Source organism: Hypanus sabinus, chromosome 12 (genome assembly GCF_030144855.1).
Source record: "Hypanus sabinus isolate sHypSab1 chromosome 12, sHypSab1.hap1, whole genome shotgun sequence".
Lineage (NCBI taxonomy): Eukaryota > Metazoa > Chordata > Chondrichthyes > Myliobatiformes > Dasyatidae > Hypanus > Hypanus sabinus.
The window spans coordinates 106,280,432-106,308,033 of NC_082717.1; the positions used below are offsets into that span (position 1 = coordinate 106,280,432).

General features: G+C 43.4%; 1 protein-coding gene across 1 annotated transcript in view; it reads left to right on the top strand.

Moving 5' to 3' along the window:
• Window positions 1-26,508, top strand: part of LOC132403264 (histone H2AX-like) — a 28,903-nt gene extending 2,395 nt beyond the window's left edge. Inside the window, exons 2-5 of the mRNA XM_059986692.1 lie at window positions 7,968-7,974; window positions 10,003-10,879; window positions 20,204-20,264; window positions 26,393-26,508. Of these exons, the coding sequence (XP_059842675.1) occupies window positions 7,968-7,974; window positions 10,003-10,402 (407 nt within the window). The 3' untranslated portion in view covers window positions 10,403-10,879; window positions 20,204-20,264; window positions 26,393-26,508. The remainder of the gene's footprint in view (window positions 1-7,967; window positions 7,975-10,002; window positions 10,880-20,203; window positions 20,265-26,392) is intronic.
• The last annotated feature ends 1,094 nt before the right edge of the window (window positions 26,509-27,602 follow it).

A 27,602-nucleotide genomic window follows, 5' to 3' on the forward strand; every position in this document is an offset into this window, starting at 1 on the left:
ATCCTTTCCCTGTCTCATTGGAACGTACCTTCTCAGAACCCCACGCAAATATCCCCTGAACATTAGCCACATTTTTTCCGTTCGTTTCCTTGAGAACATCTGTTTCCAACTTATGCTTTCAAGTTCCTGCTTGATAGCCTCATATTTCCCCTTACTCCAATTAAACGCTTTCCTAACTTGTCTGTTCCTATCCCTCTCCGATGCTATGGTAAAGATATAGAATTGTGATCACTATCTCCAAAATGCTCTCCCACTGGGAGACCTGACATCTGACCAGATTCATTTCCCAATACCAGATCAAATACAGCTTCTCCTCTTGTAGGCTTATCTACATATTGTGTCAAGAAACCTTCCTGAACACACCTAACAAACTCCACCCCACCTAAACCCCTCACTCTAGGGAGATGCCAATCAATATTTGGGAAATTAAAATCTCCCACCACAACAACCCTGTTATTATTTCTCCTTTTAAGAATCTGTCTCCCTATCTGCTCTTCAATGCCCCTGTTACTATTGGATGGTCTATAAAAAACACCCAGTAGAGTTATTGACCCCTTCCTGTTTCTAACTTCCACCCACAGAGACTCCGTAGACAACCCCTCCATGACTTCCTCCTTTTCTGCAGCCGTGACTCTGTCTCTGATCAACATCTAAAGCCTGGCACTTGAAGTAGCTATTCCTGACCCTGAGCCATCCAAGTCTCTGAAATGGCCTTTGAGACCATGTTCAGGAACTGGAGCTGCAGCTCAATGACCTTCGGCTTGTTTGGGAAAGTGAAGCAGTGATAGACAGGAGCTACAGTAGATGGATAAATGAGTGACTGTCAGGAGAGGAAAGGGGGAACATCAGATAGTGGAGAGAAACCATGTGGTCAACCCCCTCAACAACAAGTATTCCATTTTAAAAACACAAAATGCTGGCAGAACTCAGCAGGCCGGACAGCAGCTATGGGAGGAGGTAGTGATGACTACCATTTTGAGTACTTTGTTGGGAACAACCTACCTGGGGGAAGCAACAGTGGCCTTCCCTCTGGCATTGAATGTGGCCCTGTAACTCAGAAGGGTAGGGAACTGAAGAGGATGGCAGCAGTAATAGGGGACTCTAGTCAGAGACAGATAGGCTATTCCATGGACGCTAAAAGGAAACACAGATGATAGTTTTCCTTCCAGGTGCCAGTTGTGGCGAGATCTGAAGGATTATTAAATATGGACTGTTCCTTTAAAAAGAGAGAGAGAGAGAGAGAGAGAGAGAGAGAGAGAGAAACGAAAGCCTGTATGTTGCTTGGATACAGCAAGGCGGAGCTATATGATGGACAGCTGGTGTTCAGCTGTTGTGGAATACATACAAGGTCAACTGGCTTTGTAAGCAGACACACCAGAGACACTGACACTGGTTGAGCTTTGTGTGCCCTGAAGGTCTCACAGTGTGGACAAAGGGGTGACCGGTGGAAAGCTATTGGTGTGTTTAACCCTTGCCTGGGTTGATAGCTGTACCATGTGAAAACGGCATCCTCTTTGTGTGGTCACAGTCGGTAACTTTAATTAGTTTCGGGAGCAGGAGGACGATGTGGAAGATTCGACGGCATCAGCACTGGGAAGACAAAACATCTCCCTCTCTCTCTTCAACCTACTCAATTCAATATCCAGAACTGAACTGACTTCATACCTATACCAGCGTAAGACTGTATCATTTACCACCTGAGCTGGGAAAAGCTTGGGAACTTTATTTACTCACTTATATATGCATTTACTCTGCTAACCTGTTAGCCTTATCTTTTTTTATATTACTTTATCACGTAGTTACTAATAAAATAGAGTTCATAATAGAAGACTCAGACTCCAGGTGTGTCCATTTCTGCTGGTCCTTTTTAACCCGTTACGGGGTACTTAACACAGTGTTCAAGTTGCTTTTGGATGTGTCCACTGTATCCTGAAAAGGGATGGTGAGCAGCCAGAAGTTATGGTACATTTAGGTAGAAAAAGGGAGGAGCTCCTCGTTAGAAGGATATAGGAAGTTAGGAAGGAAACTGAGAAACAGGACATCAAGGGTAGAAATCTCGGGATTGCTGCCTGAGCCATGTGACAGTGAGCTTAGGAATAGAATAAGGTGGCAGATAAATGCATGGCTGATGAATTGGAGCAAGGTGGATGAACTCGTGGCGCAATTAGAGATCGGTCGGTATGACGTTCTGGGCATCGCTGAGAAATGGTTGAAAGAAGGCTATAGTTGGGAGCTGAACATCGAAGGATATACTTTGTATAGAAAGGATAGGCAGGGAGGCAAAGGCTCTGTTGGTAACTGATGGATTGACATCTCTTGAAAGAGGAGACATACAGTCAGAGAAAGTTGAATTTCCTGGGTGGAGTCAAGGAATTGCAAGGGTAAAGAAACCATTATGGGAATTATATGGTAGCTAATAGTGGGGTTAAGATTGCAAAGTGAGCTGGAAAAGGCATGTAATAAGGGTATTGACACAATTGTATTGGGGAAGTTCTATATGCCAGGGGATTGGTAAAATCAGATTGGTATCGGATCCCAAGAGAGGGAATTTGTTGAATGCCTATAAGATGGCTTTCTAGAGCAGCTTGTGCTTGAGCCTCCTTGGGGAAGAGCTATCTTAGATTGGGTGTTATTTAATAGTCCAGATCTTTTTAGGGAGCTTAACGTAAAGGAACCCTTAGGAGCCAGTGATCATAATATGATTGAATTCATACTGCAATTCAAGAGGAAGAATAAGCCAGATGTATCAGTATCAGAGGCCTGAGAGACGAGCTTGCCCAGGTGGATTGGAGGGGGATACTGGTGGGGATGATGGCAGAGTGGAGATGGCTGAAGTTTCTGGGAACAGTTTACAAGGTGCAGGATAGATCTGTCCCACAGAGGAAGAAGTTTTCAAATGGCAGGGGTAGGCAACTGTGGCTGACAAAGGAAGTTAAGGACTGCATAAAAGTCAACGGAAGGGCATATAAGATAGCAAAAGTGAGTGGGATGTTGGATGGTTGGGAAGCTTTTAAAGTCCAACAAAAGGTGACTGAAAAAGCTATAAGAAGGGAAAAGATGAAATATGAGGGTAGACTAGCCAATAACATAAAGCAGGATACCAAAGTTTTTTACAGTTCTATAGAGAGTAAAAGTAAAGTTAGAGTTGATATTGGACCACTGGAAAATGATGCTGGTGAGGTAGTAATGGGGGACAAAGAAATGGCAGAAGAATGTAGTATGTACTTTACATCTGTCTTCACTGTGGAAGACCCTAGCAGTGTGCCGGAAGTCTGTAAGTGTCAGGGAGCAGCAGAGAGTGCCAATGCTATTGCAAAGGGAAAAGTGCTAGGCAAGCTCAAAGGTCGAAGGGTGGATAAGTCACCTGGGCCAGATGGACTACCTCCCAGAGCCCTAAGAGAGATTGCTGAAGAGATAATGGATGTATTGGTCATGATTGTTTAAGAATCACTCGATTCTGGCATGGTCCCAGAGGACTGGAAGATTGCAAATGTCACTCCACTCTTTAAGAAGGGAGGAAGGTAAAAGAAAGGAAATTATAGGCCAGATAGCCTAACCTCAGTGGTTGAGAAAGTGTTGGACTCTATTATTGATGGTGAGATTTTGAGGTACTTAGAGAGTAATGTTAAAATAAGTCAAAGTCAGCATGGTTTCTGTAAAGGGAAATCTGACCTGACAAATCTGTTAGAGTTCTTTGAGGAAGTAATAAGCAGGGTTGACAAAGGAGATGCAGTGGATGGCATTTACTTGTATTTTCAGAAGGCGTTTGATAAGGTGCCAGACATGATGTTGCTTAACAAGATGAAGTCCTGTGGCATTACAGGAAAGATACTGACAAGGACAGCGGAGTGGCTGACACGCAGGAGGCAGCCAGAAAGATGTAAACCTGTGGAATGCCCTGCCACAGACTGCAATGAGGCCAAGTCTGTGCGTATGTTTAAGGCAGAACTTGATCATTTTCTGATCAGTCAGGGCATTAAAGAATAAGGCAATAAGGCAGGTGTATGGGGTTGAGTAGGATCCAGGATCAGCCATGATGGAATGGTGGAGTAGACTCAATGGGCTGAATGGCCGAATTCTGCTCCTATGTCTTATGGGTCACAAGACCCTCCGATCCTAGAGGTAAAAGGTGATTCTGATGGAGAATTCTGGCAAGACCATTCGCCTCTTCTGGCTTCACCCAAAAAACTGGCACATTTGGCATCTGGTTCTCCACCATATAAGGCATAGACCCCCAGTGGTCAGCCAACTTATGCTTCCCTCATACCCCCATGTTCCAAACTGAAACTTTGATTCCAGGCAGCATTTGAAAAAATCTAATTTTTTCATCATATCTCTTCTGTTTTCTTGATTTTACTTGTTAGCAGAGAATATGGCTAGCTCTTTCCTCATGTTAGACACATACTTAAGATACATCTTCTGTGTCAAGTCTTCACCACTAGTCCCAGAACAGAGATCTACAGGCAATCTTGAATCACGCCTGATCATCAAATGGTATGGTGAGTATCCAGTAGCTTTATTCTGTGTACAGTTGAAGCAGTGGACCTAATGCCCAATATGCTGATTCCGGTTGTTCTTCTTGTGGATATCCAGCATACCTAGCAATGTCCAGTTGAACTGGGATCACCCTGAGGATGATAGGGTGTGGTTCTCGACTTCACCACTCCAAGCATGCCCAGTAACTAACGCATGAGCCTACTCTCAAAATCCCTCCCTGATTGCTGTGGCAGGTCATAATGAACAAAATACTTTTCTCATAACACTTTGGGCACTGTGGATCCTTTGTGAGGAGGCTTGAGCATATCTGGTGTAGTGATCAGTACTAAGACGTTGGCAGTGTTGCTGGAATCGGGCTTGATGGAGAGGAAATCCATACACACTGTATCAAGTGGCCCCGCACTCTGTAAATGGGATAATGGAGCAATCCTTGTAGGTAGAGAGTCCCCCGAGTACACAGAATACACTACTTACAGTATCTTCAACCTCAGGCTTCATTCGGCTCCAACAGAACAGACCTCAAACCAATCCGTAGGTCTTGTCAAACCCCAAATGACCTGAATCATCATGAAGTAACGTCAACACAATCCTCCAATGCTTCTCAGACAAAACCAACGACGAACACCGAGGTCTGTTGAAAGGAGGCGTTAGCCTGTATAAAAACTGTTTCCTCAACTCCAGTTTGTTCCATTCTCTCATCAGTAAGGTGTTTCATCTTTTCAACTTGGGCCATGTCACCTTCTGCAACACATGTCCAAACATACAAGGGTTCGGGTCACTGGGTGGCTGCCAGTTCCACTGGTCTCAAGGCAGGCAAATGCTTTGTGTTTGGACGGTCAGGTTGCAATAAGCTTGTGGAATGGAGCAACCAAAAGCTCCCAAATGATCCACAGCTCTATCCTGCCACAGACTTGCTGCTGGTTTCTCCGTGGCAGAAAACCGGAAGATTGCCTGAACAACAGAGGCAGGGAAACTCTCCCATTCTCCATCAATTTTCAGCACCTCATGCGAATGTCAAGACAACACATCAGAATCAATGTTCTGGCTCCCCGGCCTATATTGCAGGCTGAACTTATAAGCTGACAGTGCCGCCAATTTGCTGAGGTCAAAAAATAAGTGAGTGGGTTGTTGTCAGTCCTCACCTCAAACTTGACACCATCAAAATAGTCACTTAACTTGTCCACCACAACTCCAATTTGTAACATAGGGTAGTTCCATTCAGAGGGTGACAGACTCTGGGTAATGTCAACCCTTTGGCTTGCTCCTGATATAGAACACTGCCTAATCCCTCATGGCTAAGATGAACATTATCTTCTTCCCTTTTCATTCTCCTTCTTTTCTTCTTCAAGGAGGGTACCCACACAGAAGCGGATTCAAAAGGTGATTTACTTTGGAGTAGTCCTTCACGAATCTCCGGTAGTATCCATAGAACCCAAGGAAGGAGCATAGAGTATTCACCTTCTTGGGCCTTGGTCAAGTGATCACCACCTCTTTCTTTGACGAATCTGTGGTTACTCGATCCCGTGAGACTATGTACCCAATGTAGTTGAGTAACATCTTGCAGTGCTGCACTTGTCCAGCGAGTTTTAGCCTTTCAGGTTTCAGGGGGCCAAGCACGTTCTTGTGCTCGTGCCTTGTCTCGTGCTCTTCCGGGGTGGACCCGGACGCTATGAAATCATCCAAGTACACCAGTGACTCAAGCAAGTTCATATCCCCAACAGTCTACTCCATGACAGGTTGAAAGGTTACCGGGGTGCTGATATGTCCTGGGGAATTCTTTCAAATTGAAAGAATCCAAGAGGACATATGAATGCTGTCTTCTCTTTGTCAGCTTCACTCAAGGGTATCTGATAATACCCACTCCCTAAGTCCAGCACACTGAACCATTTTGCACCATTCAGGCAGGCCAGCAAATCCTTGATCTGTGGAACAGTACATTGCTCAGAGACCGTACATCGGATCAGTGTCTGATAATCAACACACATTCGTCCCTTTTATTTTTTTCCTCCCTTTGGGTGACTCATAGGGACTCCTTGATTGAGTGATAATGCCAGCCTCCTCCTCGATCAGCAGATGGTGCCAGTCATCTTCCACTTCCACTGGTGTTGAGACTTTTCTCTGAAAGGGGTGTCCTCGATCACTCGGATGGAGTGGCGGGTACTCTTGGAGCAACCCACATCAAACTCGTTTCTGCAGTTCAGATCTCACAGCACCCCAGAAGGTAAGCGTGACTCTTCTTCATGATCCTCCAGAGTATCCTCCAGGAGGGCCTCGGCATCAGACATTCCAGGGAATTTGGGGTGTCCCGTCTTGCCAGCTACTTCCCCAGGATTATGGGTTTGGGCTGAAGATACCCCACAGTTCCTCATTTGTGCTCATCATCCAGCAGCGGCCACTCCAGGATGAATATCTGTAATCTGTGAAGTAGGGGCCGTGCACAATCCTGATTTGATGGGGACGGACGTGAGAAGCATGGAGGAACATCTGGTGAAACTTCTGAAATGCCTGTTTCGCTGCCGCTGCTACCGTGCAATTGAAAAATCTCCGGGAGGAAGGCCCCGAATCCTCGGCTTTGCCTGTTGCTTGGTAGCTGGTGCCGGGGTCGAAGTGAGATGATGGGCTGTCGGGACTTTGAGACTTCCTTTTAAACCGTGCCATGGACTGCTCTTTATCAGATTACGGCATTGCTTTGCACTGTTGGAACTATACATTATAATTATGTGGGCTTTGTCAGTTAGTCTTGGTCTGTCTTGTGTTTCTGTGATATCATACTGGAGGAACATTGTATCATTTCTTAATGCATGCATTACTAAATGACAATAGACGAAGACTGAGTGTCCTCATAATCTAAATAATCTAACATCCTGCTTAGGAGGAACCTACACCTTCTCAGAAATGGCTCTGAAAACAGGGTGAATGGATGAGGTTCTCCAGAAATTCTTTCCATCTTTCTCCTTGCAGTCTCCCAACCAGCCATCTCACAAGGAGTATTTTTTCCCACAGTAATGGAAGCAACTGGGTCAGGACAGAGCAACATTAAAGTATCGAGCTGTCCAGCCAGCTTTCTCGAGAACCTTCTGCCAGTCCCACCATCCTGATAGGCTGACCCAAAATTCCTAAGCTGAACATCGCGGCCCCTTACCTTTAACTGAAACCCAAACATTATCAGCAGAACACACTGTTTCTTCAGAAATATTAAACTAAATACCTACAGCATTCACAGTAAAAATCTTAACCAGGGTGTTAACATTTAACTATTTGTAACTTCATAACCCTGAATTTAGTTGCCTTTGGCTAATTAAGAATGCTTAAAGAGAAGTTATAAGGAGATTGTAAGGAAAAATACAACTATTATATGAGAGAAAATGTTATCAATTGCATATATTACAAAATATGGAAAGATGGAAGGGTTGCCTGACACACAAACAGAACTTACTTTGAATCCTCAGACAGTTTTAGGTTTCCTGTAGTGAAACTGTGGACTGAAATGGATAGTTCTCAGCTGTATTCACTGAAGAGAAAAGCATTGTGGTCTGAACTTAGTCTCCACAGCCACCTGTATAAATGAATTCCACAGATTCACCACCTTCGAGCTGCAGAAATTCTTTCTCATCTCTGTTCTGAATGGATGCCCCTCTATTCTAAGGCTGTGCCAGCATATACTTTCTTAGATAAGAAGACCAGAACTGCTCTTATTATTCAGGTGCGGTCTGGCCAATGCCTTATTATGTCTTAGCATTGCATCTTTGTTTATATATTCTAGTGCTCTCAAAATGAATGCTAACATTTCCATTTGCCTTCCTTACCAATGACTCAATCTGCAGGTTAACATTTAGGGACATTAAATGGGAACTACCAAGAGCCTTTGTACCTCTGATTTCTGAATTTCCTCCCCATTTGGAAAATAGTTTATGCCTTTGTTCCTTCTAACAATGTGTATGACTATACACTTCCTGACTCTGTATTCCATTAGGACATTTCCCCATTCTCCTAATCCGTGTACGGCCTTCTGCAGACTCCCTGTTCCTCAACACCATCTGCCCCTCCACTGACCTTTGTATCATCGGCATCCTTGTCCACACAGCCATCAATTCCATCATCCGAATCATTGATATATAATGTGAAGAGAAGTGTTCCCAACACCAACCCCTGCAGACACCACTAGTCACGGATAGCCAACCAGAAAAGACCCCCTTTATTCCTATTCTTTCCCTCCTGCCAGTCAGGTAATCTTCTATCCATGCTTGAATCTTTCCTGTAATACCATGGACTTTTATCTTGTTAAGCAGTCTTACGTGCAGCATCTTGTCAAAGGCCTTCCAAAAATCAAAGCAAACAACATCCACAGATTCTCCTTTGTCTATCCTGCCTGCTGGTTCTTAAAGAATTCCAACAGATTTGTCAGACAAGATTTCCCCTTGAGGAAAATCCCTTAACTACAGCCTATTTTACCCTGTGCCTCCAAATATCCTGAGACCTCACCCTTAATGATTGATTGCATCATCTTCCCAACCAGACTAACTGGCCTATAGTTTCCTTTCTTCTGTTTCCATCCTTTCTGAAAGTGTGGAGTGACATTTGCAATTTTCCAGTCCTACAGAACCATTCCAGAATCTAGTGATTTTTGAAAGAACTATACAGCTGATTCCACAAACTTCTCAGCCACTTCTTTCAGAGCCCTGAGTGTAGTCCATCTGGTTTAGCTGACTTCTCCACATTCAGACGTTTTAGCCTCCCAAGCACCGTTTCACAAAGAGGGACACATTCCCAAAGGCAGTTATGGTAGATTTAATTCACTTTCTCTGGGGGCAGTGACAGACCACTCAGGGAGTTCATTGTTCACACAGAAATTTCTAATTGTCTGCTATTTAATTTTATATTTCCTTTGGTGCTGCAGGGCCCGGGTCCGAGAACCAGCGATTGGCCGATTTAAGCACCAGGCCCGACTGAAAAGGTCAGTCAGTCAGGGCCAGGGTGAGGGAGGTGTTCAGCTTGCTGCCTGGTGAGGTTTACTTATCTCTGCGCTGAACTGAGGCACTGGTCTGTAACTAACAGGCTCCTGGATCAGCCATGACTGGCTTCATACCTGTGAACACACTTTCTTGAACATTAGTTCTGAGTAATATTTGTTTACTTTTTATTGTTTGCATTATTTGTTTTTGCACATTGGGTGGTGTGAATATTTTTAATGCATTCTATTGGGTTTCTTTTGTTTTGTGACTGCCTCTGAGGAGATTAATCTTAAGGCTGTATGTAGTATACATACTTTGATAATATACTTTGGAGCTTGTTCAAATTTCATGTCCTTTTGGGGACTGACAGTTATTTTTCGCGCTTCTCTTGCTGCGGTCTGATCATTGGAGAATTGGGCAGCTCGCTGATTGGGTGATTCCACATCACCAATCGGAGAAAGCATTGCCCCACCAATCGTAAGTGTCCTTCCGCAGTCCTCGAGAAGCTATAAAATTGACGAATGCGGAATCATTTCCTCATTCTTTGTAAAAGATCGGCTAAAATGAGTGGACGAGGGAAAACCGGAAAGGCCAAGAGCAAGCCCAAGTCTCGCTCGTCCCGGGCCGGACTGCAGTTCCCGGTGGGCCGTGTTCACAGGCTCCTGAGAAAGGGTAACTATGCTGAGCGGGTGGGTGCCGGAGCCCCGGTCTATCTGGCCGCTGTGCTCGAGTACCTGACGGCTGAAATCCTCGAGTTGGCCGGTAACGCGGCCCGGGACAACAAGAAGACCCGCATCATCCCCAGACACCTGCAGCTGGCCGTCCGCAACGACGAGGAGCTCAACAAGCTGCTGGGAGGGGTGACCATCGCTCAGGGCGGGGTGCTGCCCAATATCCAGGCCGTGTTGTTGCCCAAGAAAAGCGGCGCGCCCGCCAACCCCAAGGGCAAGTAAAGAGACAAAGCGACAATTTAGAAACCCAAAGGCTCTTTTCAGAGCCACTCAGATTGTCTGTGGAAGGGCTGAGCACCGGCTGGGGTGGGTCCGGGGGATTTCCGATCCGGGTGTCTGTCGTAGACAGCGACTTAAACTTGGTCTAAATCGCTTTTCCTCTCCTGGGGGTAAAAACACAACATTTATCTGCGCACGGGGTGTCCTCCCTCAACCCGGACTCCCTCCCATTCCTCAGTTGCCTCATTTTCGAAAAATTAAGATTTTTTTTTCCCCCGTCGTTGTTTCTACTTCCTGATTTAATGCAGAGCGGCTCTTGATTGGCAGTAGATCGCCTTAGGTGATTGGTAAATGAAAAAGCCCAATCAGAGAACGGCATCATTCACCAATGAAACGCGCCAGACGGCCGAAATCGTGAAATTTGAAAAGTGCTGCGGAAGGAAAATAATTTCATAGAACAGTCAAAGTAAACAATTAAATGTGAGTAGAAGACGTCACGTGATCCGGATCCATTTATAGTAGGCTGTATGAATTAAGTTTAATAGTGAAAGTAAATATATTACATCATATACAACCTTGAAAATTCATCTTGTAGACACCCACAAAGTAAACATGAAGAACCATACACAAGAAAGACCGACAAACAACCAATGTGCAAAAAGGACATATCGTGGAAATAATTTTTAAAAAACAAAACAATAAAATGTGGAGCAGGACCAACAGAATCCCGGGAAGTTTGTTCTTTGAGGTTTAGAAAAGTGAGGGGTGAGCTTCATGAATCACGCAAGGTCCTTTGGGGTGTTGGGGTGATTACACTGTATAACAAGGCCAGGGAGCACACACAGGATTCCTGAAATTTAGTTCTCCAATATTAGGAATACTCATTGAGTTACCGATCACTATAAACACTGTTTCATTGAACATGACTTTTTTATTATTTAAAATCCATCAGGTTATGGGCGGTTCATCAGGCGCTACTTTGCACATTCTCCCAATCTGTCAAAGGCCTTCAGAGTCCCTGCTTCCTGAACACCACCTGCCCCTCCACCTATCTTTATATCATCCACAACCTTTCTGGCACAGCTATCAATTCCATCATCCAAATCATAACATGAAAAGAAATGGTCCCAACACCAAAACTTGCTGAGAGTCAACTAGATAAGACCCCCTTTATTCCCACTCTTTGCCTCCCACTAGTCAACTAATCTTCTATCTAAGTTAGAATCTTTCCTGTAAAACCATGGGCTCTTAACTTGTTAAGCTGCCTCATGTGTGGCACTTTCTCAAAAGCCTCCCAAAAATCTAAGTCAACAACATCCATTGATTCTCCTTTGTCCATCCTGTCTGTTATTTCTTAAAGAGTTCCAACAGATTTGTCAGGCAAGGAAACCTTGCTGACTTGGGCCTATTCCTTCCTTCCATCTCCCTCCCTTCTGAAAGGACGGAGTGGCATTTACAATCTTCAGAACCTTTGGGTCCATTCCAGAATATAGTGATTCTTGAAAGATCACTACTAATGCCTCCACAATCTCTTCAGCACCTCCTTCTGCCTTCCAAACATCCTCTCCATAGTTATAGCAACTGCACTTGATTCTGATCTATGACCTCACTCAAATTTCAGACATACTGCTAGTATTTTCCTTAGTAAGGCTGATGCCAAATATTTACTAAGTTCATCTACCATTTCTATACCCCCATTATCACCACTCCAGGGTCATTGTCCAGAGGTCTGATGTCCACTCGCTCCTCTCTTTATAAATCTGAAAAAAAACGTTGTATCCTCTTTTATAGGAATGGCTAGACTAACTTTATATTTCAGCTCTCCTTTCCTTGTGGCTCATTCAGTTACCTTCTGTTTGTCTTTTAAAAGCTTTCCAATCCTCTAACTTAGCACTAATTTTTGCTATTTTATATGCCCTTCCTTAGTTTTTTACTGTCTTTGACTTCCCTTGTCACTGACAGTTGAGCCTTCTGAATTGTTCCCAGAAACTCCAGGCATGGCTGTTCTGCCTTCATCCCTGCTCGTGTCCTTTTCCAATTAGCTTTAGCCATGCCTCTGTATACCTCTCATGCCTCTGTGATTCCACTTACCCCACTATAATCCTAATAGGTTTCAATGAGACCCCCCCCCCCCGACTTTTAAATTCCAGTGAGTTTGTGCCCAGAGCCATCAAACACTCCTGATACTTTAACCTTTTACTCCCCAGATCATTCTCATGAACCTCTCCAATGCCAGCACATCCTTTCTTACATCATTACGACGTAGGTGATGGTGGTCTTTTCATGACCTTGATTGTTCTTGGCAAATTTTTCTACTGAAGTGGTTTGCCATTGTCGTCTTCTGGCAGTGTAAGACAGGTGATCCCAGCCATTATCAATACTCTTCAGAGACCGTCTGCCTGTTGTCAGTGGTCACTTAACCAGGACTTGTGATATGCACCAGCTGCCATAGGACCATGCTTCATGTGCTCCCATGGCTTTATGTGATGCTGATTGGTGGGGATGGGGGCTAGTTTGGCAGGTGCTACACCTTGCTCAATGGTGATCTGCAGGTTAATAGAGCACTTTGACTATGGTAGAGATGTATCTCCACCGATTGTTCTTATTTTTTGGGCAAGGGCCCCAAAACTGCTCACAGTATTTCAAGTCTCTCTGACCAATGTCTTGTATGGCCTCAGCATCACATCCTGGCTTTTATATTTTAATGCTCTCAAAATAAATGCTAACTTTACATTTGCCTGCCTTAATACCGACTCACCCTGAAAGTTAACATTTTAAAGATGCTAGCCCTCTTCACAGATCTTCCAATGAGGACTGGCTCAGAGACATCTGGTTTCCTTCTGAAGTCTATAGTCAATTATTTCTTCTTGTTGACACTAAGTGAGAGGTTGTTGTTATGACACCACTCAGCCAGATTTTCAAACTCCCTGCTATATGCTAATTCATCACCATCTTTGATTTGGCCTCCAACAGTGGTGTCATCAGCAAACTTTAGCAGAGAGGGATGAATGGACGAGGGAACTCGAGTCCGGCAGTGTAGTGGAGGTACATAGTGGGGGTATTCCCTTCTGCCGCCTGCGTGGGATGACGAGTCAATCGGGACCCTGAGGACTTGTGGAAACTGTGTGGTGGTTTCTTTCGAACTTATAGTCTTTTAACATCTTTGGACTATTTTTACTGTGCCCATGGTCTTTTTTTTTTATCAATTATGCTATTGTTTGCACTGTTGTAACTATGTGGTTTTGTGCAGGTCTTGTAGCTTTAGTTTTTGGTCTTGTTTGTCTGGTGTGATTGGAGCTGCTTTCCAGGGAACGTGCTAAACGGTAGCGCGATATTAATACGCAGCAGCCTCTCCGGACTCTGGATTGGGGATTGCCAAATGTCATGTGGATTTTCTGGTGTAGTCTGTTTTGTCATGTGCTTTTGTTGATATCATTCCGGAGGAACGTTGTCTCATTTTTTAACTGCATTGCATTTGTGGTTTCTAAATGACAATAAACTGATTCTGAATCTGTATTGTAATCATTTACTGTCTGAATATTGATGTGCAACCAGGTCTGCAAGGTTTTCAAAAGTCAAGTCAACTTTTATTGTCATTTCAACCATGACTGCTGTTACAGTGCATAGTAAAAATAAGACAACGTTTTTCAGGAGTATGGTGTTACATGACACAGTACAAAAAACTAGACTGAACTACGTAATAAAAAAAACAGAGAAAGCTACACTAGACTACAGACCTTCACTGGACTGCATAGAGTGCACAAAAACAGTGCAGGCATTACAATAAATAATAAACAGGACAGTAGGGCAAGAAGTCAGTCCAGACTTCGGGTATTGAGGAGTCTGATAGCTTGGGGGAAGAAACTGTTACATAGTCTGGTCGTGAGAGCCTGAATGCTTCGAAGCCTTTTCCCAGACGGCAGGAGGGAGAAGAGATTGTATGAGGGGTGCATGGGATCATTCATAATGCTGTTTTCTTTACGGATGCAGCATGTAGTAAACATAGAAACATAGAAAATAGGTGCAGGAGTAGGCCATTCGGCCCTTCGAGCCTGCGCTGCCATTCAGTATGATCATGGCTAATCATCCAACTCAGAAACCTGTACCTGCTTTCTCTCCATACCCCCGATCCCTTTAGCCACAAGGGTCATATCTAACTTCCTCTTAAATATAGCCAATGAACCGGCCTCAACTGTTTCCTGTGGCAGAGAATTCCACAGATTCACCACTCTCTGTGTGAAGAAGTTTTTCCTCATCTCGGTCCTAAAAGGCTTCCCCTTTATCCTTAAACTGTGACCCCTCATTCTGGACTTCCCCAACATCGGAAACAATCTTCCTGCATCTAGCCTGTCCAATCCCTTTAGAATTTTATACGTTTCAATAAGATCCCCCCTCAATCTTCTAAATTCCAGTGAGTATCAGCCTAGTCGATCCAGTCTTTCTTCATATGAAAGTCCTGCCATCCCAGGAATCAATCTGGTGAACCTTCTCTGTACTCCCTCTATGGCAAGAATGTCTTTCCTCAGATTAGGGGACCAAAACTGCACACAATATTCTAGCCTTGTACAACAGCAGTAGAACCTCCCTGCTCCTGTAGTCAAATCCTTTTGCAATGAATGCCAACATACCATTTGCCTTTTTCACTACCTGCTGTACCTGCATGCCCACCTTCAATGACTGGTATACAATGACACCCAGGTCTCGTTGCATCTCCCCTTTTCCTAATTGGCCACAGCTCAGATAATAATCTGTTTTCCTGTTCTTGCGACCAAAGTGGATAACCTCACATTTACCCACACTAAATTGCATCTGCTATGAATTTGCCCACTCACCTAACCTATCCAAGTCACCCTGCATCCTCTTAGCATCCTCCTCACAGCTAACATCGCTACCCTGCTTCGTGTCATCCGCAAACTTGGAGTTGCTGCATTTAATTCCCTCGTCTAAATCATTAATATATATTGTAAACAACTGGGGTCCCAGCGCTGAGCCTTGTGGTACCCCTCTAGTCACTGCCTGCCATTCTGAAAAGGTCCCGTTTACTCCCACTCTTTGCTTCCTGTCTGCCAACCAATTCTCTATCCACCTCAATACCATACCCCCAATACTGTGTGCTTTAAGTTTGCATACTAATCTCCTGTGTGGGACCTCGTCAAAAGCCTTTTGAAAATCTAAATATACCACATCCACTGGCTCTCCCCTATCCACTCTACTAGTTACATCCTCAAAAAATTCTATAAGATTTGTCAGACATAATTTTCCTTTCACAAATCCATGCTGACTTTGTCCAATGATTTCACCTCTTTCCAAATGTGCTGTTATTACATCTTTGATAACCGACTCTAGCATTTTCCCCACCACCGATGTCAGACTAACCGGTCTATAATTCCCTGGTTTCTCTCTCCCTCCTTTTTTAAAAAGTGGGGTTACATTAGCCACCCTCCAATCCTGAGGAACTAATCCAGAATCTAGGAGTTTTGAAAAATTATCACTAATGCATCCACTATTTCTTGGGCTACTTCCTTAAGCACTCTGGGATGCAGACGATCTGGCCCTGGGGATTTATCTGCCTTTAATCCCTTCAATTTACCTAACACCACTTCCCTACTAACATGTATTTCCCTCAGTTCCTCCATCTCACTAGACCCTCAGTCCCTTACTATTTCCAGAAGATTATTTATGTCCTCCTTAGTGAAGACGGAACCAAAGTAGTTATTCAATTGGTCTTGCCATGTCTTTGTTCCCTATGATCAATTTACCTGTTTCTGACTGTAAAGGACCTACATTTGTCTTGACCAATCTTTTTCTTTTCACATATCTATAAAAGCTTTTACAGTCAGTTTTTATGTTCCCTGCCAGTTTTCTCTCATAATCTTTTCCCCTTTCCTGATTAAGCCCTTTGTCCTCCTCTGCTGGTCTCTGAATTTCTCCCAGTCCTCAGGTGTGCCGCTTTTTTTTGCTAATTTATACGTTTCTTCTTTGGACTTGATACTATCCCTAATTTCCCTTGTCAGCCATGGGTGCACTACCTTCCCTGGTTTATTCTTTTGCCAAACTGGGATGAACAATTGTTGTAGTTCATCTGTGCGATCTTTAAATGCTTGCATTGCATATCCACCGTCAACCCTTTAAGTATCATTTGCCAGTCTAACTTAGCTAATTCACGTCTCATACCTTCAAAGTTACCCTTCTTTAAGTTCAGAACCTTTGTTTCTGAATTAATTGTGCCACTCTCCATCTTAATGAAGAATTCCACCATATTATGGTCACTCTTACCCAAGGGGCCTTGCACGACAAGATTACTAACTAACCCTTCCTCATTGCTCAATACCCAATCTAGAATGGCCTGCTCTCTAGTTGGTTCAGCAAACCATCCCACATACATTCCAAGAAATCCTCTTCCTCAGCACCCTTACCAATTTGGTTCACCCAATCTATATGTAGATTGAAGTCACCCATTATAACTACTGTTCCTTTATTGCACACATTTCTAATTTCCTGTTTAATGCCATCTCCAACCTCACTACTACTGTTAGGTGGCCTGTACACAACTCCCACCAGCGTTTTCTGCCCCTTAGTGTTATGCAGCTCTACCCATATCGATTCCACATCCTCCTGGCTAATGTCCTTCCTTTCTATTGTGTTAATCTCCTCTCTAACCAGCAATGCTACCCCACCTCCTTTTCTTTCCTGTCTATCCCTCCTGAATATTGAATATCCCTGGATGTTGAGCTCCCATCCTTGGTCACCCTGGAGCCATGTCTCTGTGATCCCAACTATATCATATTCATTAATAACTATCCATGATGTAAATGTCCATGATGGCAGGAGGAGAGACCCTGATGATCTTCTCAGCTGACCTCACTATCCGCTGCAGGGTCTTGCGATCTGAGATGGTGCAATTTCCAAACCAGGCAGTGATACAGCTGCTCAAGATGCTCTCAATACAACCCCTGTAGAATGTGATGAGGATGGGGGGTGGGAGATTGACTTTCCTCAGCCTTCGCAAAAAGTAGAGACGCTGCTGGGCTTTCTTTGCTATGGAGCTGGTGTTGAGGGACCAGGTGAGATTCTCCATCAGGTGAACACCAAGAAATTTGGTGCTCTTTACGATCTCTACCGAGAAGCCGTTGATGTTCAGTGGGGAGTGGTTGCTCTGTGCCCTCCTGAAGTCAACAACCATCTCTTTTGTTCACATTAAGAGACAGGTTGTTGGTTCTGCACCAGTCCGTTAGCCGCTGCACCTCCTCTCTGTAAGCTGACTCGTCGTTCTTGCTGATGAGACCCACCACGGTCGTGTCATCGGCGAACTTGATGATATGGTTCGAGCTGTGTGTTGCAGCACAGTCGTGGGTCAGCAGAGTGAACAGCAGTGGACTGAGCACACAACCCTGGGGAGCCCCCGTGCTCAGTGTGTTGGTGTTGGAGATGTTGCTCCCGATCCGGTCTGACTGAGGTCTCCCAGTCAGGAAGTCTAGGATCCATTTGCAGAGGGAGGTGTTCAGGCCCAGTTGGCTCAGCTTTCCAATCAGTTTCTGAGGGATGATTGTGTTGAATGCTGAACTAAAGTCTATGAACAGCATCCGAACGTACGTGTCTTTTTTGTCCAGGTGGGTGAGGGCCTGGTGGAGGGTGGTGGCAATGGTGTCATCTGTTGAGCGGTTGGTACGGTATGCAAATTGCAGGGGTCCAGTGAGGGGGGCAGCAGGGTCTTGATTTTCCTTCATTACGAGCCTCTCAAAACACTTCATGATGATGGATGTAAGTGCAACGGGACGGTAGTCACTTAGGCAGGACACTGAAGACTTCGGCACGGGGACGGTGGTGGCGGCCTTGAAGCACGTTGCAATGTTGGCGCTGCTCAGGGAGATGTTGAAGATGTCAGTGAGAACATCTGCTAGCTGGTCTGTGCAGCCTCTGAGCTCTCTACCAGGGATGCTGTCTGGTCCAGCAGCCTTCTGTGGGTTGACCCTGCACAGGGTTCTTCTCATGTCAGCCATGGAGAGACCTGGTCATTTGTAGGAGGGGTGGACTTCCTCGCCGCCACGTCATATGTTCTAAAGCATGTAGCCAAAGTCACATGTTGTCTCAACTATCTAGCTGTGAAAACATCTTGCTGCTCTCGGGTTTTAAAAAAAACTATTTGCTGATTCATTTGAAAGTTATGGTGGGGTTTAAAGAGGAGAGCTACTGAATACAGCATTCCAACAAAATATTTTTACACAAACCATCTGGAGCATGCACGCCAGAGGTTTGCCACCCCTGGGCTAGGGAGCATAGGAGGCTAAGGAGTGACCTTATGGAAGTACAGTGTATCAAGTCATAGGGAGCACCAGAGGGCTAAATGGCCACAGTCATTTTGCCAGGGTGGAGTAGTAGAAAACTAGAATGCACAGGCTTAAAGAGAGAGGGTCAATTTTTTTCACAAAGGTGGTGATGGCTATGTGGAATAAGCTGCCAGAGGAAGTGGCAGAAGTGGGTTTAAATTTAAAAGTCATTTAGACAGGTCTATGAATAGGAAGGATTCAGAGGCATAAGGGCGAAATGCAGGTAATTAGGACTAGTTCAGAAAGACTTTAGAGGTATTTAAGAAACTCTTAGATAGGCACGTCGATGATTGAAAAATGAGGGCTATGTTGGAGAGAAGGACTAGATTGATCTTGGGAGTAGGTTAAAAGGTCAGCACAACATTATGGGCCAAAGGTCCTACACTGTACTGTAGTTTTCTATGTTCTACATAAATTAAGTAGTTGTTACCAACAAACTTTTATCTTAGTGCAAAGATAGGTATCCATTTTGGGTTACAAATACAAGATTGTGAAAATAGTGCAAGCAGAATTGTTCTAAATGGAGGGTAAAGCTGGGTGACTGGAAATGAGGCTGCGTGGAAGGGCATTATTTGAATCATTTGAGGAAAGGGATACATTAAACGAACTGGCAGAAAGAAACCAGATATATCAAGATTAAATGGCAAATTAAATGTCTTCAGAATACAGAACTTGTTACCCGTGGTGGTTGGAGTTAATAGATGTTTAAGATACTGAGAACGTGGAAGGTGCAGAGGATCATGAATGGTTGGGGAAGACTTGTACAGCATCAAGAAACTTTTATACAATTAGTTGAAGGCAATTTAATGTTTCACTTTCAATGGCCAATTGATCCAATTGCTGATTTCTAATGCCACCAACTCTACGGTACTGTGGTTTCCTTCAGTTTAAAGCTTGGTAGTGTAGTGATTAGGACAATACTTTACAGCACCAGGGACCTGCTGCTGTCAGTAAGGAATTGATATGTTATCCCCTTGACCGTGGGAGCTTTCAGCAGATGCTTTGGTTTCCTCTCACACTGCAAAGACGTAGATTCTAGAATGGGTTAGTAAATTGTGGACATGTTACGTTGGCACTGGATGCATGGCACATAACACTTGTGGTACACAACAAGGTTTGAACAACAGATTTTTTCTTACTTGGACCTTGTGCCTCTGATTTAACAGGCACCAATTTATTTGGAAAAACAGGTTACATAAGCAATTGTGAAATTAATTTTACTAGGTGCTTGGATCCACCTCATGAATAAGTGATTGGTGTTATTGTGTCTGATGCCCTGGACAACTACATATCTTTAGTGGTTTGGGGCCACTTTAATCCTGCTCACTTTATGTAACGCACCTTGCATTTTGGATGTAATGATCCCAGCTTCCACCAGAAATGGACACAGTTCTTCTTCAGTGGTGCTAAGCAGAGAAGTATTGCATACTGTATATTTTACAGGCTGAACTAAGATAATTTTGTCCTCTTCTTCCAGCAATCTGTTCCAAAAATTGACGAGATTTCAGCAATTCAGGAAGATAAAGATGCCAGACAAGGTAAGCAAGTTGCGTTTTGTTTTGAGGGATGGGGGAGGGTAGTGAGTGATGATTCTGGAGAGAACAAAGTGATGTTACTTTGAGGTAACTGGGTATGAGACCTCTCCCTTTGAGATTTGATCTTAAGACCAGCACCAGTGATCTACTGGTTGAGATAGTTTGTGAAATCACTCGACTCCTTCCTGTTGCTTTTGACCATGGAGCCCATAGTACACTTCAACATCTATACAATTGCCAAAACATTGTAGCTGGTGGTCCAAATGCTGGTAACTGAGATTTCACTGTCATTTTTAAATCTTTTTTATTAATTATTATTGGAGATTAACAAAAAAAATTAAGTCGATGTGTCATTATGTACAATAAAGAATTAAATTAGCAAATAACTGATTAAAAAGCTAAGCAATATATCAGTAATAAGAAGAAAAAAAATAAAGTGTTAAGAATTTTTTTTTTTGAGAGGAAAAAAAATCCTTACTAACTGGAAAAAAAAACAAAAACAAAAAAACCCCATTGGGAGCACAACCCCATCATACAAGCTTCCATAGAAAAACATCAATCCACCAACTCAAATCCACTTAAAGAAAAATCGGAAGGAAACCATATTAATTAACTCAAATCAGATGATAGTAGCGAGCGAGTGAACCCCAACTTTTCTCAAAATTGAATCAAGGATCAAACGTTCGACTTCTGATTTTTTCCAAACTAAGACATAACATCACCAGAGAAAACCATTGTATCAAAGCGGGAGCAGAAGCATCTTTCCATTTCAACAAAATAGCCCTTCTGGCCAATAATGTAATGAATGCGATTACATTTTGGTCTCATGGAGAAATACCATGGATATATTGAGGAATTATACCAAATAAAACCGTCAATTTATTAGGTTGTAAATTAATTTTCAAAACTTTAGAAATTGTAGAGAAAATAGACTTCCAAAAATGTTTCAATACAGAACACGACCAAAGCATATGTGTCAATGTGGCTGTCTCGGTTTTACATCTGTCACACTGACTATCAATATTAGGAAACATTTTAGACAGATAGTCTTTGTCAGATAGTAACGATTGTCTATCTTTGTCAGATAGTAACGATGTACAATTTTAAATTGAATTAAAGAATGACAGGCACAAATCGAAGAAGAATTGACCAACTTCAAAATCCACAACCAATCTTCTGTTAGGGTCATGTTAAGCTCTCTCACCAGGATAATTGTGCTGTTGTAACAATAAATTACAAATTTTCCCAATAAAACCCTTCACTAAAGGATTCATTTTTAAAATAATATCTAACAGGTCAGAATCTTGTATATATGGAAAATTACTTAAGTATTTTTGTAAGAAGTGTCTAACCTGAAGATATTGCAGGAAATGTGAATATGAGAGGGAGTATTTAGTTACTAATTTCTCAAAAGACATTAGTCGGCCATCTTGGAACAGATCCATGAAAGAATAAACCCCTTTATTCCTCCAAAGAAGAAAAGTAGGATCACTTAATGAAGATTTAAATAAATAATTGCGATAAATTAATCTAAAAAGATTAAATTTTTTTAAATTTAAAAAATTACGAAACTGGAACCAAATTCGTAATGACTGCTTAATCACAGGATATAAATTTAAATTAGTAATTTTGGCCAGTTGTACAGGCAGAGAAGCTCCTAATAATGAGGTTAAGTGAAACTGTTTCACAGCATTCAATTCCAAATCAGCCCACAGAGGTCATTCATCTCTATCAGCCCAATATAACCAAAAACACATATAACGTATATTGACAGCCCAATAATACATTCTTAAATTGGGCAAAGCAAGACCTCCATCTTTTCTTCAATTTTTATAAATGATATTTACCAATTCTTGGTCTTTTATTATTCCAAACAAAAGATGAAATAATGGAGTCAACCTGATTGCAGACCATCTTAGTTAAAAAAATAGAGATATTTTGAAATACATATAAAAATTTTGGTAAAATCATCATTTTAAGTGCATGAATTTAGCCGACTAACGAAAGTGTAAATGGATTCCATCGACAAAATAATTGCTTCATAAAATCCACTAAAGGAACCAAATTAGCTTTATAAAGATCTTTATGATTTTTAGTGATAATAATACCTAAATATTTAAATGAGTCTGTAAATCTAAAAGGAATGTCATCACATATAGAAGCAGAATCGTTTAGGGGAAATAATTCACTTCTTTGAAGGTTTAGTTTATATCCTGAAAGCTTTCCAAAATCATTTAAGTTTCAATAAACTAGGATTTATTTCTTTGAGATTTGGGCTTAAGACCGGCACCAGTGATCTACTGGTTGAGATGGTTTGTGAAATCACTCGACTCCTTCCTGTTGCTTTTGACCATGGAGCCCATAGTACACTTCAACATCTATACAATTGCCAAAACATTGTAGCTGGTGGTCCAAATGCTGGTAACCAAGATTAGTGTGGGTGAGTACTTGATAGCTGGCCTGGACGTTGGCTGGATCTACCTGCCTCCTGAGTTGTATGACTCCAACATCTGGCAATAATATGTCTGGATTTGAATTGGTTAGTGGAAAGAAACTCACCACCCACTGTGTTTTAAAAAAAACAAAAACCAGCTTATCTCTGATATGCCCCCATCCAATCTCTGAGTAGCCACTCAATCCATGCCTCTTGTCATTTTATCCACCTCTATCAGGTCACCTCTCATCCTCCTCCACTCCAAAGAAAAAATGCCAAGCTTGATCAATCCATCCTCACAAGAAATGCTCTCAAATCAATGTGACATCCTGGTACATTTCCTCTTTATCCTCTCAAAAGCTTACACATCCCCTGACCAATGAAGGCAAATATACCATAATCTTAATCACCCTATCAACTAGTGTGGCAAACTGGAGTGATCTGTGGACATAGACCACAAGGTCCCTCTGTTCTTCCACACTGCTATGAATCTCACCCTTTGTTCTCCCTTCAAATTCGACTTTCCAATGTCCACTTCATGTTGAACTGAACCTACAACTCCATTAACCTTCGTGTCATCTGCAAATGTACTAATATGCCCTGCAAATGTAACTTGGCTTGCAGTCTGAAAAGCACCTGACGATGCTGCACATCTCTGTCATCCTTGTGCTTTCTTCATTCAAATGGAGGTGGAGTTCTCCATGCCGGATGACTAGAGGGTTTATAGATTATTACATTCACAAGTGTTCAAAGACATTAAGGGAATCTATTCAGGCACAAGGAGGATAGGGGGGGTATGAAAATGCCATTAAAGGAGATCAGCTTTGAGTGGTGGGGTTGGTTGAAAAAGCCAAATGGTCTACTCTTAATCTGATCTTGGGTGTTTAGAACAATACCATTCTGGGCTCAAATCACTTCAGCTTCTTGACAGGTATTTGGATCTGTGGTATTCAACTTGAGCTGGCATGCTTTGACCCTAAATTCCCAGGCTACCCTGGTGGGATCAGAGCCCTTTTTGGAAATCATTATCCATCTCTCTAAATTACTAACCCAGAAACCTACTGGCAGCACCTGTCTATCAGGTAGTAGTTTTCTGCCTCATTTCCTTAAAAATCCTTCAAATGCAAAGCAAGGTTAATTTGAAAGGAACCTTGAGGATGTGGATGCTAATTTTTTTGGATGGGAAGTGAGTGGAGTTGAGTAGCTCTCAAAGTGGGGAACTTTGTAATTTGGAACTTTGAATCTTTGCTGCAGAAATTTCAAGTGTTTTCCCTGATTTTGGTTCTCAGTTATTTCCCACCTACTGCGATGTATGTCCTGAGTTCTGACTAAGGAAGGTTTTGACCGCTGGCCTTCGAAGGGACATTTTGCAACATTAGAGTTACTGTATAACTCCACCATGGACAGTCCCAAGCCTGGCTGCGAAAGAAGGGTTAGCAATCTCATCGTGTAAAAACCCAGAGGCTACAGAAATACCAAGAGAAGCTCCAAAGACCTCATCCCTAGGACAGGAAGGAGAAGATGGGGCACATCTGGCATAAGTTGAAAGACTGGCCCAGGACAGAGAACACTGGTGAGCTGCTGTTGGCTGCTAGTGCTCAGTAAATTTGGTGGGCTTAACTCAAAACTACTGTGTTAGTAATTGAACCGTAGGGATCAGAAGAATTTAATTTAACCTGGGGATCAGTGCCCTGTGTTAGGAATATCATGGAGTTGCCTTGGATGAAAATTGACAAGAAAAGTAGAGAGTAATACTATTAAGGTATATGGTTTATCCAGCAGATCTCTTTAAATTCCATGTTCTATGTGGGGATTCAAGTGCCTGTCCCTTGAAACTGACCCATAATACTCACAGACAATCACAAACAAGGAGGTTAGTGTGTTCCCTCTCCAAGGTGACAGCAATCACCAATGGGGATTTAATTACTGCCTTTGTTCATTCTCCCTGTGACTGCATGACTTTCCTCTGGGTGGTCCAGTTCCCTCACACACTCCAGTGGCGTATGGGTTAGAGTCAGGGTTACTGAGTGGTGGAATACTATGCTGCCGGTGAAAACGCAGTGTCACGAATGTGCCACAACTCTGAGGGGCCGAAGGGTACAAAGTCGCCCCCTCCTTTTCGAGAATCGCAAGATCGCTATTAATTCGGGTCTGGGACCCAGGAAATGAGAGAGAGACATGCAGAATCCACAAGGTTTGGAATGTGTCCTGGCCTCAGCAAAAACGGAACCATTGATAAAGGCTATTGTCTCTGGGAGACGGAATTGTGTATTGAGTACTGTACTATTCATTGAAGCCCTCGGGATGACCAGAGTGGGCTGGTTGAGGGATTGCATCATCCCAACCTGATTGACATCTGAGACCCCGTGAGTCAGGATAAAAGAGGGTCTGGGGAGCAACCCCTTTAGACGCACCAGGTGAAACGCTAGAAATCCCGTGACAGCATTAAATAGCGTCAGCCGGTGGGGACTCGCATGCGACCTTTCCCTTGCCTGGATTGGCGGGCTCACCATGGAAGAACGGCTTAGCTAAAGAAGAGGCCACAAGTGAACGGCCACACCAACGAGACTCCGACGGATCGAAATCATAAAAGGAATTGGCAAGTTTCTCAAAATCTCTCTCTTGACTCCAACCAAGGCTGCAGCCGACATGAACTGAGTGACTTTTATATTTCCATCGGACAATACATTATCCCCTAGACAATGATAGAGCTTATTTCTTATTGATTATTATTATACCCGCACTTTTAGATTTAGTATTGACGACGTATATTATCTGTATGTTTGCATTGATATTATTTTTGTGTATTTTTACTAATAAATACTGTTAAAAATAGTACCATCAGACTTCAACGGACCTCTCTATTTTTGCTGGTAAATGACCCAGTTATGGGGTTCGTAACAGCAGCAACACTTGTGGGCTGACCCCTGCACAATCCTCGGACTGTGTTAGTCATTGAATCACTGGAATCCAGAAGGATGAGAGGGGATCTGATTGAAACATATAAGATTATTAAGAGATTGGACACGCTGGAGGCAGGAAGCATGTTCCCGCTGATGGGTGAGTCCAGAACTAGAGGCCACAGTTTAAGAATAAGGGGTATGCCATTTAGAACAGTGATGCGGAAAAACTTTTTCACCCAGAGAGTGGTGGATGTGTGGAATGCTCTGCCCCAGAAGGCAGTGGAGGCCAAGTCTCTGGATGCATTCAAGAGAGAGTTAGATAGAGCTCTTATAGGTAGCGGGGTCAAGGGATATGGGGAGAGGGCAGGAACGGGGTACTGATTGTGTATGATCAGCCATGATCACAGTGAATGGCGGTGCTGGCTGGGAGGGCCAAATGGCCTACTCCTGCACCTACTGTCTATTGAATCAAAATGATGCAATACACTGTACAAATAACACTCGTCTTTATCTGACTGTGTATATTAATCTCTATACATCTGTGTGTGTGTTAGAATGAATGACTTGCACTGTCAGTATTGTTGCTAAGTCACATCAACTCCCATTGGCCTTCAGTTTCCTTTCTCATGTCTGCAGGCTTATACCTTCCATGGGGTGGGGTTGGGTGAGGAGGTGGTCAATTCTTGCTGTTGGGTAATGAAATAGGATGGGTCGAGGTTGTATCAGTGGGAAGCATTCTAATGGTGATTATAACAGTTGACTCTAGAAAAGGTCACCCATTTTATCTTTGCCAGGTGAGAAAGGAGAAGTCAGCATGCCAACAATGCCAGATGACTCCAACAATGAACCAAAACATCCTTCAACCAATTGCAGAGGCAGCCCTGATAGTGATAAGTCAGGGAATTCCCGGACATTCCAGAGAAAATGGATGAAGAAGTCCTGAGGCGAGTTACAGAGTCTGGTTTGTTCTCCACAGAGTGGGCGTAGTTGAATGATGGAGAGAAGAGGAAGGCCATCACTGCCCAGACTTCCCTTATGATGCTGGTGACATCCAGGAAGCTTTGATAAGGGCAGTCAGAGAATGAGAGACGTGACAAGCTAACCAAAATGGGTAGGAGCATGACCATCTCCTCTGCTGAGATTGTGTCCTCTGAGCAAGATGCAAGAGGAGCCCAAATCCAGGGGTAAAGTATCAAAATTGTAATGGAGTACCCAGAACCCAAAGAAGGCAGACTTCCCAGCAGCCTGTTTACGGCTAATGTGTGTGGGATCCTCAAAGAAACAGGCGAGGAAACAATCTGACCCAGACCATCAACAATCAAACAAAAACACCCAAACTTCAGAGGCAAATGGTCAGATCACACTGAGGACTGGAAGGCCAGCATCTCTCCAACCTGGGGCAACGAGAAAGATCATTGGATAATGTCAAGAGCCCTGAGGAAGGGGACAGCTAAGTTCCCAATATGGTCATCTCAAATTGAGAGAATCCTTTCGGCAATGTCTGAGCTGAGAGAGCAAGGGACAAATCCAAACCTAGGCCAGCAGACACAGAAATTGCTATGGAACATTCTTGTGTGCCTCTCAATAAACTGAAAGAAGATGCCTAAGAAGGTAGACAGGGAGAGAAAACATGCAGGGGCTCAAAGCAGAAATGCACTCTGGAAGAAAATGTAGATACACATCCAACAATATTTGAAGCTCCTCTACCTTTTCTGAGCATCTCAGAGTTCTCCCAGCCGACATAAACACCCGAGACAGCAGCAGAGGGAACACTTCCATGGGCAGATGTCATGGCAAGCAATGTCATCCAAGAGGCACTGAAAGAGGTTGTCCAAAATATGAAGCAGTCAGAACATCTAATCACATCCTCCTGGCAGACTCAGGCTCTGCCCAGCACCAAAGCTGACGGTTCCAAGGAAGAGTCGGTCTTTTCCACGGCGGAAAGCTCAGAGAGAGAGAGGAGCCGAACACTTCCAAGACAGGAGCATGGCTATGGCTGAGTCA